The sequence below is a fragment of the Rhincodon typus genome, chromosome 23 (assembly GCF_021869965.1).
Source record: "Rhincodon typus isolate 14 chromosome 23, sRhiTyp1.1, whole genome shotgun sequence".
Classification (NCBI taxonomy): Eukaryota; Metazoa; Chordata; class Chondrichthyes; order Orectolobiformes; family Rhincodontidae; genus Rhincodon; species Rhincodon typus.
In genome coordinates, this window is record NC_063354.1 from 37,059,006 (window position 1) to 37,072,894 (window position 13,889).

Consider the following 13,889-nt stretch of genomic DNA (forward strand, 5'->3'; position numbering starts at 1 on the left):
GCTGCTTGGCCTGCTGTGTTCATCCAGCTCTACACCTTGTTATCTCATCCTTTGTCTAACCACATTTCTTTCTTCCTTTTCCACCAATATTTGAAATTTGTTTTCCTACCTTTTGGTTTGATCATGCCATGAACTGTTTCTTATTCAATTGGGGTTTTATCAACCTCCTGAGCTACTCCTTGAATATGTGCGGTAACAACTAAGACCACACCTCAGTACAGTTTTCTGTCTTGTAAAGAGAAGCCTGTGCTCATTATCTACTGTGCTTATTATCTACTTAGAAAAAAGTTTTGAGACTAGGGCCTCACAATTAAGCAACAGATTACCAAGGCACTGCCCATGACTACTGCTTTGCCATGATGTAGAAACAAAGCAACCGAGAAAGTGGGCGCTTTAAAAAGGTGCAGATTTAAATGTTGGGAGGGAGCAGAGGTTTGCAATTATTCTAAATGCATAGATCAAATAAAAAGTCAGGAGCGTATTTGATGGGCCTGTTCCGATGTTGCAGTGTTCTGCTGTCGCATGAAAATTTTCAATTATGCCTACCTTGTATGCGCACCTGCAAATAAATAACACTAACATTAAGAACAGGATCAATAGCCGAGGTACATAGACTTTAGGGTTTAGGAGGTTTAGAGGGGATTTAAGGAAGAATTATTTCACCAAGATGGTTGTGGCTATCTGGAACTCACTGCCCAGAAGCTTGGTAGAGGTGTGAACCATCACAGCACTTAAAAGGGCTCTGCTTTGAGAACTACACAAACAGCAGGCTATTTCGTTAACATTGTCAGGAGACTGGCTATCTCGTACTTTAATCACAGCTTATAGGATAACAGTATGTAATTCCAATGGTTGTCAAATGTTATAAATCTCAACTGAGTGCTAATCTTGACAAAGCCATCATCTGTCAGTGGATTAGACTATTCAATAACTATTTCACTTATCTTCAAGGGTTTTTTTTTGTTCCTGGGATATGGGCATCACTGCCAAATTGAACATTTATTGCCTATCCCTAACTACCCTTGAACTGAATGGCTTGCTCGGCCATTTCAGAGGGCAAATAAATGTCAACTATGGTTCTGAAGGCATGTATAGGCCAGATCAGGTAAGGATAGCAGATTTCCTTCCTTAAAGGAGATTAGTGAACTGGATGTGATTTTATGTCCATCAGTAATCGTTAGGCTAACTTTTAATTTCAGATTTTTTTTTTTGGCTTGATTCAATTCAGATTTCACCATCTGCTATGGTGGGATTAGAATTCAGGTCCCTCAAGCCTTAAAGCCTGAGGTTGTGGATTACTAGCCCAATCACATTACCACGAGACCACCCTGTTATCAACATGGTAGAGCAATTTACTGATTAATAGGAAAGTTGGCTCCAATTAACTGAGGCATTGCTGTGAAGAAAGCAGCAATGAGCTGGAGGTTGCCGGGGATCCTGGGTAATTAAAAAAAAAAGCAAAGTTGCAACATATTCTTTTTATGTGGAGAAAATGTGTCCCAGTATTTAAGATATATTTTGTATAGTAACAGCAAATGAAACTAATTACCCAGGAACTCGGGAAGCCTACACTTCCCTGTTCTTTTCACCATGGCAATGGGAAGCTAATCAGTCACGTTGACAACCCTTACTTTCCTGCAACACCTTTTTTTCTGCTGCGGTATAAATTGTTTTGATCATTTGAAATTTGACATTCTTGCATGAACAATGCAAAGCTTTGACGACATGTCTCTCTTTTCAGTGGCATTTGAGTTCTGTGCTATCAAATGACTATTTGCAATATTGTATTAACCAAAGGCTCTGTATGAGTTTGAGTGAACAGTGGAAGTCTCATGCCATGTTTTATCCACACTCTGGGTGCTCCCATCCTGATCTAATCAACATTCCTCCCTCTGTCAACATCATGCAAACAGATAGCATGTCATTCAGCTCAACATTGTTTGGGCAATCTTGCTGTCTACGAAATAGCTCCTGCATATTAACAGTCACTGAGCTTCAAACAAATATGCAACTCTTCTGTTTGACATGCAATAGGATGTCTCTAAGGGTTCTGGTAAATATGGAATATTGTATTTCTAGTGTAGAAAGTGAAGCAAAATGGACCTTAGAGAAAAAATCATAAACTCGGAGGTCACAGACAGTGGGAATAAATCTTGATGGTGCAAACTCTTTGTGTGTCAGTATCCCATTTTACAGGCAGAATCTTGTGCTACTTCTGAGAGCCAGAAGCAAGGCAGACGGTGAACTTGCTTGGGATATTGGTTAACAATCAGATTCCCAGTGGCAGGAGGAAAGTTTGCAATTAACTTTTTCTGACATTAATGGTGGGTCAAGCTTCCAAACAGCAAGTGTCAGGAAGCCTACTTGCATGTTGTGCATGCTCGTGAAAAGGTTGGCTCACCAGAATGAAGTTCCTCTTCACAATTTTAAGTTCTCTGTGAGCAAGCAGGACATGCCCTCGGATTCCTGACTGTGTAGAAGTGGCCTTCAGCAGGTGAGGTGGTAAACTTCCAGAAGTTTGAAGTGAATAGCAGTTGGTTTGTCCTTTTTGGGGAGTGTTAGTCTGTACCACGTCTTGATTAAGAGGAGGTAGTATAGTCTACATTGCATGGGATCCACTCAATATCTGAGAGAGGAAAGCTGGAGTATATTGGATATGGGTAAAGTAAGCAAGCCAAGGATGGAAATCTCTCTGGGGAAGGGAGGCAGGCTGACGGGGGTAAGGACTAGATGCTTGGCTGAAGGCGACCGCTCTCAGAGCCCAAGTAATTCTCCTGCTTACAGGGAATGCATGCCTATTTGGATACTCTTTTGGTATGACACCAGGACCTCTGATCCCATGACTGTCAACTTCCTGCCATTCCCTCCCACAAGATTCACCATGTACCTTGTGCATGCGTATGTAATGAGCTGACAACCAGGTCGTTGCTCCACAGAAGCCAACCTGTTCCGATAGGAAGTGACACTCATTTTCACGTCCATCCTCAAACTTGTAGTCCAGAACTGAAAATTTGTGCCTTAATCTCTCTCATATTTATAGCCATTGACTTTTCTGTTGAGTGTTTTGACTCAATCATGATCTGCTCCAATGTGTGAACATCGGCGACAAACAAATTCAAACCTAAGCACGGTCTTTCCAGGACCCAGTTTGCTCTTGCCTTGACGATGACCTATGAACACTTACCATCTAGTGCTGCATGCTGTTCTTATCTTGTAATGATATTAGAAGTGCAATTTGGAATCCATCACAGTGCAAGAGCAAGTACAGGGAAAGTGGGCTATTAAAATCAATGGATGGAAAATTAAAGTTTGGAGGTGTCACATTTTCTGATATCCACTTCCGATGTGCATGAGGGGTGCCGAAGTGAGACATCTCTCCACTTCTTCACTCAAACCGACACAGAGAGAGCTAAGATCTGCAAGAAATAAAATAGAGTCATAGAGATTTACAGCATGGAAACAGACCCTTCGGTCCAACTCATCCATGCCGACCAGGTAGCCTAAATAAATCTAGTCCCATTTGCCAGCATTTGGCACATATCCCTCTAAACCTTTCCTACTCATATGGTCAGCCAAATGCCTTTAAATGCTGTAATTGTACCTACCTCCACCACTTCCTCCAGCAGTTCATTCCATACCCACCAGCCTCTATGTGAAAAAGGTGGCCCCTTAGGTCCCTTTTAAATCTTTACCCTCTCACGTTAAACCTAAGCCCTCTAGTTTTGGACTCCTCTACCTTGGGGGAGAAGATCTTGACTACTCACCCTATCCATTACCTCTCATGATTTTATAAACGGCCATAAGGTCACCCCTCAGCCTCTGATGCTCAAGGGAAAAATCATATTGCTTTGTGTGAGTAGCAATATATTGCCATTCTACTGCAATATGGTGATAACATTGTGAGTAATGTAGCGACATAGGCTTGTAATATGTAACAATATTGTATGGTTATATTCTCATTCATGTTATCACATTCTTATAAAGTATGAACATTCTATGGGCAATGCTTTCCAAATGTTTTCCCAGTGTGACTCTATTTCAATGCATCAGACTTTGTGTGGCCTCAGGTGACTATTTTGGGCATACGAGAGTTGTTCAGTAGGCTTAAATTGGAACAAAGAAGGTGCAAAGAGTTGACTCTACCCAATCTCCTCTCCTCCTCTTCTCCCCCCCCATTTTAACCCACAGACCCCATCTCTGTCGTGAGTATGTTGAGTCAGTGCAGGATGAGTTCAGTGAGCAATGCACTGACTAGCATGTGGGCAATGGTTTCTACATAGATGTCAGTGCCCAAAGTCTGAAACGAGCATGATCCTTCTGTCCATGCAGATAGGGATGAAACACTTCTTTCAGGACCTCTTTAAAACTTTGTCAGCCATCATCCCCAGGAAGTGACTTGTAATACTCTCAGGTGCCCAGCAGTCAAGCCATTGGTCCTTAAGAGGAGGAAACTAACTTTCTCACTTACTTTACATTGAAGTCGTATTGTTTTTGTGTGAACCTGCAAGGGACATCCTTCTCCTTTCATCTACAAAATAAATCCGCAAAGAGCTGAGGGCCACCATACATCAACTGCTCTTTTCCTCCCCAGTTTCTGCTTATCACCCTGGCCAGTCAATAATCCTCATTACCAGAATCAATAAGCTGCCTGTCAGAAACTCCGTTGACACCAGCCGTTGGCTAGTGATTTAAAAAACATGAGGGCAACTCCTGCTATCCTACCCTCCTCGTGCCCAAGATCTGGGGAAAATGCAGTTTCTTGACCAATATTGTGCTATATTTCTAATTGCCCATCGATCTTTATTTTCACTTTTTAAATAATCACGACTGACATCTGTGTTAATGTATGTAAGTGTAACGTGCACAAAGAAGGTGCAGTTCCATAAAATACTTCACCGAGTTTGAAAGGTAACTATCAGAAACCAAGAAAATCCAGTGGAGATAACTTTGCTGCAGCTAGAACTTTGTAATTTAGTTTCTTCTTCATGACAGCTGACAGGTGAACAGATAAGGATCATACCAGCAAAGGACTGATACATTAAAAGAAACCACAGTGTAATGAGGAGGTGCTTGTCTTTGTGGCTTATGAGTGATATATACTGGATGTGCTGTTATTATCTTTGTGGAAAGCTACAATTAATGCTGTTTTGCAAATATGAGGAACTTTCTCAGATACAGTTCTTTAAGTGTTAAAATGTGAGTAACTGTTGAACAGAGAATTTCCAAATGCAACTTAACCGCTTTCATAATCAATTTAACTATTCGCAGATCACGTTGGCTCATTACACAGCAAAGTTCTGTAGGATGTCTTATAACTCTATGACTTGAGAAACCTACCTGAGTTCTATGAAGAGGGCCAGGATGTGACATCAACTTGACCTCAACCTCACCCTCCAGCCCATAAGTTAAGAACAGCCAATTCTTCAAAAGCAATGTTTGGAGTAGATTGCTCTTTGGAGAGGTGCAGTTCCCAACAAGAGTAGCCAAGAGTTGTGCTAAATCGTAGCATTTTCTACAGTGATTGACACCAGTGTTTTGACAGCAATTTAGATTTACTGGATGACAAAACAGTTTTCTCTTTTCACTGCAGAAATATCTTGAAGAAGCAGACAGTTATTTTTATAAAATTTTCAGTGCCTAAATAACCTGAAAGTTGTGTTCAATATTGCAGGACGAATTTCAGCAGGTGAGTTATGCAGAAATTCCAGCAAGTTGCTCATTTCAAGGTTTTGATTAAACGTGGAACAATGCATTTTAGGTCAACTTAAGTCTGAAATCATTAATGCTGCCATAATGTGTGCTACATGTCCAAGGGTAGATTTTGTTTTCATGGAAGGATGCTATGATTACAAGTACAGTATAATTTAGTGTTGATTATATGTTATTACATTAGAAAGAGGTCAATTTTCAGTTTCTGTCACAGGGAAACAATTTGTGGAATCAAGGAACTGAGCATGGCATCCTGTGAGATTGACTAGAGCAAGTATATGTTCACATGTAATTATGGGTCATTTTGCAAACTGGAATTGGAGATATTGATCTTCCTGCTAATCAATTTGGATTTGTTTTGTTTATTATTCCAGCACTGAAGAGTCCAGCTGCATTCCATGAACAGAGGAAAAGCCTGGAAAGAGCCAAGGTATGAGGATGTGAATGGCAAACTTAGTCATGACTGTGGGTGGTGTTAATTCAAGTAGTGATTGAATAACGCAAGAATACTTAATGATATGTGGCCCTAAACAGAGCCATTTGACCCCAGAGTCTGTGCTGACTTTTGTGTTTCACTTGAGCATCTTGCCATTTTTCCTCATCTAAATCTAACACAGTAACCCTCAATTTCCTTCTCCCATACATGAATGTCTAGCTTCCCCTTAATTGCATGTGTAGTACTGATTTCAACCATTGGAGTCATAGTTATACAACGTGGAAACAAACCCTTCAGTCCAACTTGTCCATGCTGGTCGTTTCCTAAACTAAAAATTAGTCCCATTTGCCTGCATTTGGCCCATATCCCTCTAAACCTTTCCTATTCATGTACCTGTCCAAATTTTTTTTCAGTGTTGTAACTGCATCTACCATGTCGTCTGGCAGTTCATTTCATGTACAAATGACTCTCTACATGAACAAGTTGCCCTGCAGGTCCCTTTTAAATCTTTCTCCTCTCACCTTAAAAAAAATATACCTTCTAATTTTAAACTACCCTACCCTAGGGAAAAAACAATCTTTGCTATTCACCTTATCTATGCCCCTCATGATTTTATAAACCTCTGTAAGGTCACCTCCTATGCTCCAGTGGAAAAAAAAAAGTCCCAGCCTATCACATTCTAATTGCTCTTTGGGTAAAGAAGTCACTTTTGAATTATCTATTGGATTTCTCAGTGAGTTGCAAGGACAGAAAGTAGTTGAAACTAAGTTTGTTCTTGGTTTAAAAAAACAACACAATTTGTGAAACAATCATGTTGTCAAATTCGATGAGTTCCAAAATTACATTAATCCAGTCCTGTCATATACATTGTATGTGCAACATGATATTAGACTATGCACAATTTCATATCAGAACGGTTTTGGAGATTGTAAGTTCACCATGTAATTATGCAGATTAATGATGATTAATTGTCCAGGGCTCTCTGATTTCAAACCAGTTCTCATAATGCAATCAGTGGGTCAAAATCAAATAGTGAGTTGAAATTCAACTTTACCGATCAAAACGTTCAGCATATTTTAAGAAAGAATATATTTTGTTTTTGTTCGAAACAGTTGAACACTGCTGGCAGATATACTGTAGGAAACTCATTAAAGAACAAGCCACTGAAGTGCATAAAAAAAGTCAATAAAATGATCTAATTAGTTGGTAACAATAATGATCGGTTTTATTGCTCTGTGTATAAATAGAATCAATCCATTATATAACCACTAAATTAAATGAGGAAGACTTGTATACAAAGAAAGCATGGCACTGTGATTGATTTATTTTCTGGTAAAGTGTCTTGTCAGTTGATTAACTGGTATGAACACCAACTCCTGTTATAAATGTAGAATCGTACAGCTGGCAGACCAACATTTAGTTCACTGTGCTACATAGTGCGCCACATTAAGGAAATATGCCGTCAAAGACATGTCAATTGGATAGCAGGATAAACCAGAGTTGGGAGCTTTTTTTTTTTAACTGTTCTACGAATAAAGAGTGAAATGATAAAAGCTCTTTCATCTACCTGCTGCACAGATAATTTAAACTATAACATTTTGTTGCAATATCCAACAAATTACTCTTGACTCATACTCTTGTATACACTGTGGTGACACCTGTGGTGGCCTACACTGTTTACCAAAAATCTACCTTCTATGAAGCAGAACATTTCAATCTTCTGGCCCAGACGCTTTGTTTGCTAACATGTCTTTGTTAGTAGAGTTATGCACATCTCTTGTCTCAATATACTAGTACTGCTTTCATTGATCACCTATTTCGTAGCATTTTCAAATCCACTGGCAAAGTACTTGGATCTGAGATTACCTTGCAACACTCTTGCAGTTGTAGGCTACCTTCAATTGGTGGAGCCACAATGTCCCAAAAGTCTTGTAATATTTATGCCAAGCAATGGTTGTCTATGATGGAAAGTATTGTTTTGAAACACCGTCTAAATTTGCATCCTTAAGCAATATCACACTTGTCCTGCAGTAGCTGCACATTACTCTAAGAAGCAATGGAATCATTTTCCTTATTAAAAGAAACCTCAGTTGGCTGGTTTGCAATTCAGAGCGATGCCAGCAGCTTGGGTTCAATTCCCGCACTGGCTGAGGTTACCATGAAGGAGTCTCCTTCTCAAACTCTCTGCTTGCCTGAGGCATGTGACCCTTGGGTTAAAAAAGCCCACCAGTTGTCTCTTTCCCTCTAATGAGAGAGCATCCCATAGTCTGGTACCTTTTCTGTGCTGACTAAATCCTTGGCAATGCAGTATTCAGAAGGATGAGCACGTGTCCTTGTTGCAAGTGCAGGGCTTGCAAGTTATAATAGTGTGATGGGGAAGATATCAGATTAATGACTCCTCCTACCTGATCCACCAGGCTCACTTTGGGATTTCTGTCAGCTGAGTAAGGCTTACCTGTCAGGAGTCACAGTACTAACCTGGCAACACCTTAGCAGCTTACTGCAAGACATTAGGAGATAAAGGTCAGCGCTAGAAAGCTATTTGCTAGGAAAGAGAATATCTGATGAGTAAATTGTGGTGTTGAATTCGTCACACTTTGATTCAAATCAACTGAACTCAGTAATAAAGCAGCACAACCATTTTGATTAGTTGAATATGCACTTTATTTGCCTTGAGTGCTTTATTTTTACACCAAATTTAAAAGATGAGCAATGGGTGAAAATGTATATATAGTTGACATCCTTTCATATCAAGTGATATGGTCACTGGGCAATTAAGAGTTCAGCAAACTCATTGGCTTTAGAGACTCATTTTTAAGCTGCAAATGCATGAAAGTTTCAGATCACATGAAGAGCACAAGTAAATTAGCAATTAACAGATTAAGTTCAAGTCTGTTCAGAAAACTAATTTAAACAAAAGAAAAAATATTCCAGTCAGAGAACTCAGTCAGGGCAGAGAAAAGGGCTGGGGTGAAGTGAGGCATTTTCAAAAACACTCCATTCAAAATTGCCATCTACTTTAAAATGTGCTTTTAAATGTCGGGTAGGTGTTATGACAGACTTGACCTAGCCATTCTAATCGAATGTGCTGTTTTTATCCAAACTTGTAAAGTAAATTTCTCAATCTTTACCCATGCTAACAAAGCATGGAGGAAGGAAAAACTTCAAAAATGGTTTCTAAGAATGATGCCAGGACCTATAACCGTCAGGATAAACTGAACAGGCCGTGACTAATTTTCTCAGTCAGAAAGAGAACATTAATCCATTGACAGATCCTCAATTAACTCACTTCAAATGGATTCCAATGAAATGATTGTGTCCAACTGCACCTGACTCTGCCATTAAACATTTCTCCTCCGATCTACAGATTTTTGTGCCTCCAAATAACATGTATTTTGTAATGCAGCACATTTTGGTATTCTGTACCTATGAAAACTTGTATCAAGTGATTTTAAGGTTCCACATGGTGGAATGATTAGTAAAGTTAGAGCACTCGGGATTCAGGGAGGGCTTGACAGTAGGAGACAGAGGGTATTGGGGGAGGCCTGTGACCAGCAGTGTTCCGCAGGGATTGGTGCTGGGTCCACTGTTGTTTGTCATTTATATAAAGATTTGGATGAGAATTTAGGAAGTATGGTTAGTAAGTTTGCGGATGACACCAAAATTGGTGGTATAATGGACAGTTAAGAAGGTTATCTAAGGTTGCAAAGGACTCTTGATCAATTGGGCCAATGGGCTGAGGAGTGGCAGATGGAGTTTAATTTGGATAAATGCGAGGAGCTGCATTTTGGTAGATGTAAAGGGCAGGACTCATATGGTTAATGGGAGGAACCTGGAGAGGGTTGACGAACAGAGAGACCTAGGAGTTCAGGTACATAGTTCTTTGAAAGATGCATCACAGGTAGACAGGGTGGTTAAGAATGCATTTGGCATGCTTGCTTTCATTGCTCACACCATTGAGTAAAGGAGTTGGGAGGAGTCACAAGTAGAGGCTGAATAGGCTGGGCCTATTTTCCCTGGGGCATAGGAGTTTGAGGGATGAAATTATGGAGGTTTTTTTTAAATGATGAGGGGCATAGGTAAGGTGAATAACAGTGGTCTTTTTCCTAGGTTGGGGTATTTCAAAACTGGAGAGCATATTTTTAAGGTGAGAGGAGAAAGATTTAAAAGGGACCTGAGGGACAGCTTTTTCACACAGAGGGTGGTTCGTAGGTGGAATGAGCTGCCAGAGGAAGTTGTAAATGCAGGTACAGTTGCAACATTTCAAAAACATTTGGACAGGTTCATGAATAGGAAAGATTTAAAGAGATATGGACCAAATGCAGGCAAATGGGACTAGTTTTGTTTTGGAAACTTTGTCGACAAGGACGAATTAGATCCAAGTGTCTGTTTCCACGATGTATGACTCTATGACACACCAAAGATCTTTCCAATCCGTAAAGCATGGTCTCAGTCTGGTGGTTCCAACAAGTGGTTCAACTATGTAAAGTCCACGTATGTCATTATATCATTACCACATGCTCTTTCTGAACTTGATCTTCCACCTAACTGCTGCTCATGTCATTAACATGTATCATACTGTCATTGTATTACAATGAGATCCTTCTCTCTTTTACCGAAAAATGCACAGATAAGAGTTTTGAATGCCTCTGCATGTTTCCTTCATTTGCTCACTCTGGTAGTTTTGGCAGTAGACACTGATTCTCTAATTGTTGGAACACAGCAAAGTAAACTTTTGATTGTTTAACTTCTTCACAAGAATGCAACATATAATCAATCACTTATTCTCTCATAAGATGTAGGTATCATGAGCACGGCCAGCATTTGTTGCACTGAGTGACTTGCTCAGCCATTTCATAGGGCAGTTAAGAGTCAATTACGTTGCTGTGGTTCTGAGATCACATGTAGCCCAGACTGGGTCAAGGCATTAATAAAACAACCTTTCTGTTCGTTTTATGGTCACCATTCCTGCTTTACATTCTCATTTGTGCCTTGTTTATTCTGACTTGGAGGGATTTAAACCCAGGTCCCCAGAGATTTAGCCTGAATCTCTGGATTGCTGTTCCAATGATGTTATGACTCAGCCACATTCTCTGCATAAAACGTGTCAATTCCTGCTTCCCATATGATTCAGAGAAAAACATTATTACTTGAGGATACTTTTCCTGTAAGCAATGTTGACACTACTTCATTGCTCGGGTGTTATGACAGTTAAAGTAAATATGGAAATTTGAGAGCCAGACCCAAGAGCGGGGGACAGTAGTCTAGCCTCAGTGCCCATAAAGCTACTGCAATCTTTCCCAACAGCAGTGCAAACTAAGTGTTGCAAATTTCTCAAATGGCAATACTGTCAAAAACTTTGCATCTTGCATTCAAGGCAAGACTCTGATGAATGTCCTTGTCACATTAAACGTGTATTGTTAATCTCTCTCATGCATGGGTTAGCATGGCAAAGTTTAACTACAAGTCCTTAATGTAAGATATTTGGGAAGCCTGCCAAATTTTCTTACAATCTCCAAAAACAAGTAATAGCACAGTACCAAAGAAATTTTTTAAGGCTCTCCTATTTAATCAGATTTATTCAACATAGGAAAATAACGACAGAAATGTCGCTCAAAGATGAGCCTTAAAAACAACGTATGGATTGGTCTGTTGTTTCAGTAGTGAGAAAAATAAAATCCAAAGTCCTTGCACCTTTTGTCATCAAAATCTTAGCAATATATTTTGTGATTTCAAATTGCATGGAAAAATTAGTCACAAACTCTGTTATCCACCAGGTCACCTTTGGCAAAATAGAGAGCAAAGACCACATAAAAGTCTATGAGCTAAAAGGCTGTCTTCACCTTATGAAGATAAAACAATTGTTTTCCAGAGTCAGACAGTCAAACTATTGTAGATAAAGTAACTAAACTGAACTTGAACTCATAGACTCCCAGAAAGCTTAATTCAACATGAAATGGAAACACAGTTCCATCTGTGTGGTTGAAATTGGATTAGCGATAAAATATCAATGTCTTTTGAAGAACCTATAGTTTCATTCACATCTGGATCAAGACATACTAGGGGCCCATTAATGTTGAGCTACACTATGGAGAATTTGTTAGTATGCATGAAATAGGGTAGGGGTAATTTGTTTGCCTTGCACAGCTTCTAGTAACCCAAAAGAGACATGCATTGATTCTCCAGGGCAAGCAAGGCTGCAAGCTGCTAACAGTGCAACTTGCATTACCACCTTTCTTCTCCCTGGGGTATCAATGGATGTATACACAGCGCTGCTACCTACATGTTGCTATAGGTGACGTGGTGGCTCAGTGGTTCGCACTGCTTCCTCACAGCACCAAGGACCCGAGTTTACACATTCTCCCCGTGTCTGCGTGGGTTTCCTCTGGGTGCTCTGGTTTCCTGCCACTGTCCAAAGATGTGCAGGTTAAGTGGATTGGCCATGCTAAATTGCCCATAGTATCCAGAGGTGTGCATGTTAGATGGGTTAGGCATGGGAAATGCAGGGTTACAGGGATAGGCTGTGTCTCGGTGGGATGCTCTTTGGAGAGACAGTGTGGACTCATTGGGCTGAATGCCTGCTTCCACTCTGCAGGGATTCTACATGAAAGGATTTTACTCTCAGTTTATCTGAGAAAATATATGTCTGTCTGGGCAAAAGCTCTATTTTTGTCACAGTTTTTATGCCATTAAATGAGCTAAAATCAGCCCAGCATTGTGTTCAAAGTGGCTGAAATTTTAATAAAATTTAGAACCTGCAAAACAATTAGATTGAATGATTTACACTGTCTGTGCCATCTTCCTCTTTAGTACACCATAAACTGTGAAGTGAGTTAAAATAGAAATGAATGTTACTTTGTATGTTGCAACATTGTAATAGCTGATGTTCCCATTACTCAACATTGTCATGGAATAAGTTGTACAGCAACTTTCAGAGTCCATTCATGCACAGTTAAACGCATAAATCAGAACAATGTTGTCTTGATTTCCCTAATTCTCCGCAGGCTGTGCTCTAACAGTACATTATCAAAAGTTTCCGTATTGAAATTCTTGCACGGACATAAATTTGCTATATTCACTTGCCAGTTACCCAGTAAATATGTCAGAGAAAAAGGTTAGGACTCTTGCATTTATTTTAATAGCAAACAACTTTTCATCAAGCACCAAATATTTGATTTTACAAGTGTAGACTTTCATTCCTTCAAGATTTAATTAGTATTGGATGTTAATATTTTTGTTGCTTCTATCTCACTCTGTCTCTCTCTCTCAACTTTATCTTTATGTCCCTTGTCTTGTTTTGTTTTCTAGACATGATATTTACAATGAATTAAGTTGAATTTACTCTCTTTAACTTTTAGTTCTTGGATTAGAGTCTGTAGTACAGGGCCATAGAATCTTAACACAACAAAATCTCTGAGTTGGTATTAGGTCAGATGTTAAAATTTTCAATAATTTGGATCCCTACTCCAACCTGTCCACTCTGGGATTTTCAAAGGTTGAGGAAAAGGGAGGCCCACAAACCCCCTTCCAGGAGGGATGATATCAATGCCTCTAATTTAACCTCCTTTATAGGTTTCACAGTGTATGTTGAGGTTTCCTAAGCTTGACAATTTAAGCATCATAACAGCACTGTTTTTGGACCAAGAGTACACTCCATTTAAAAAAAAAACCCAAGCCTTACAAAGGTCCCTGAGATGAGGAATCTGATTCCCTACTGGGATTGGACTGCCCCATATCATGGTTG

At 39.7% G+C, this 13,889-nt stretch overlaps 1 protein-coding gene across 1 annotated transcript in view; it reads left to right on the plus strand.

The window, feature by feature from the left end:
• Positions 1 to 13,889, plus strand: part of LOC109922994 (myocardin) — a 104,289-nt gene that overhangs the window by 18,656 nt on the left and 71,744 nt on the right. The window contains exon 3 of the mRNA XM_048611129.1: positions 6,084 to 6,139. Coding sequence (XP_048467086.1) covers positions 6,084 to 6,139 — 56 coding nt within the window. The remainder of the gene's footprint in view (positions 1 to 6,083; positions 6,140 to 13,889) is intronic.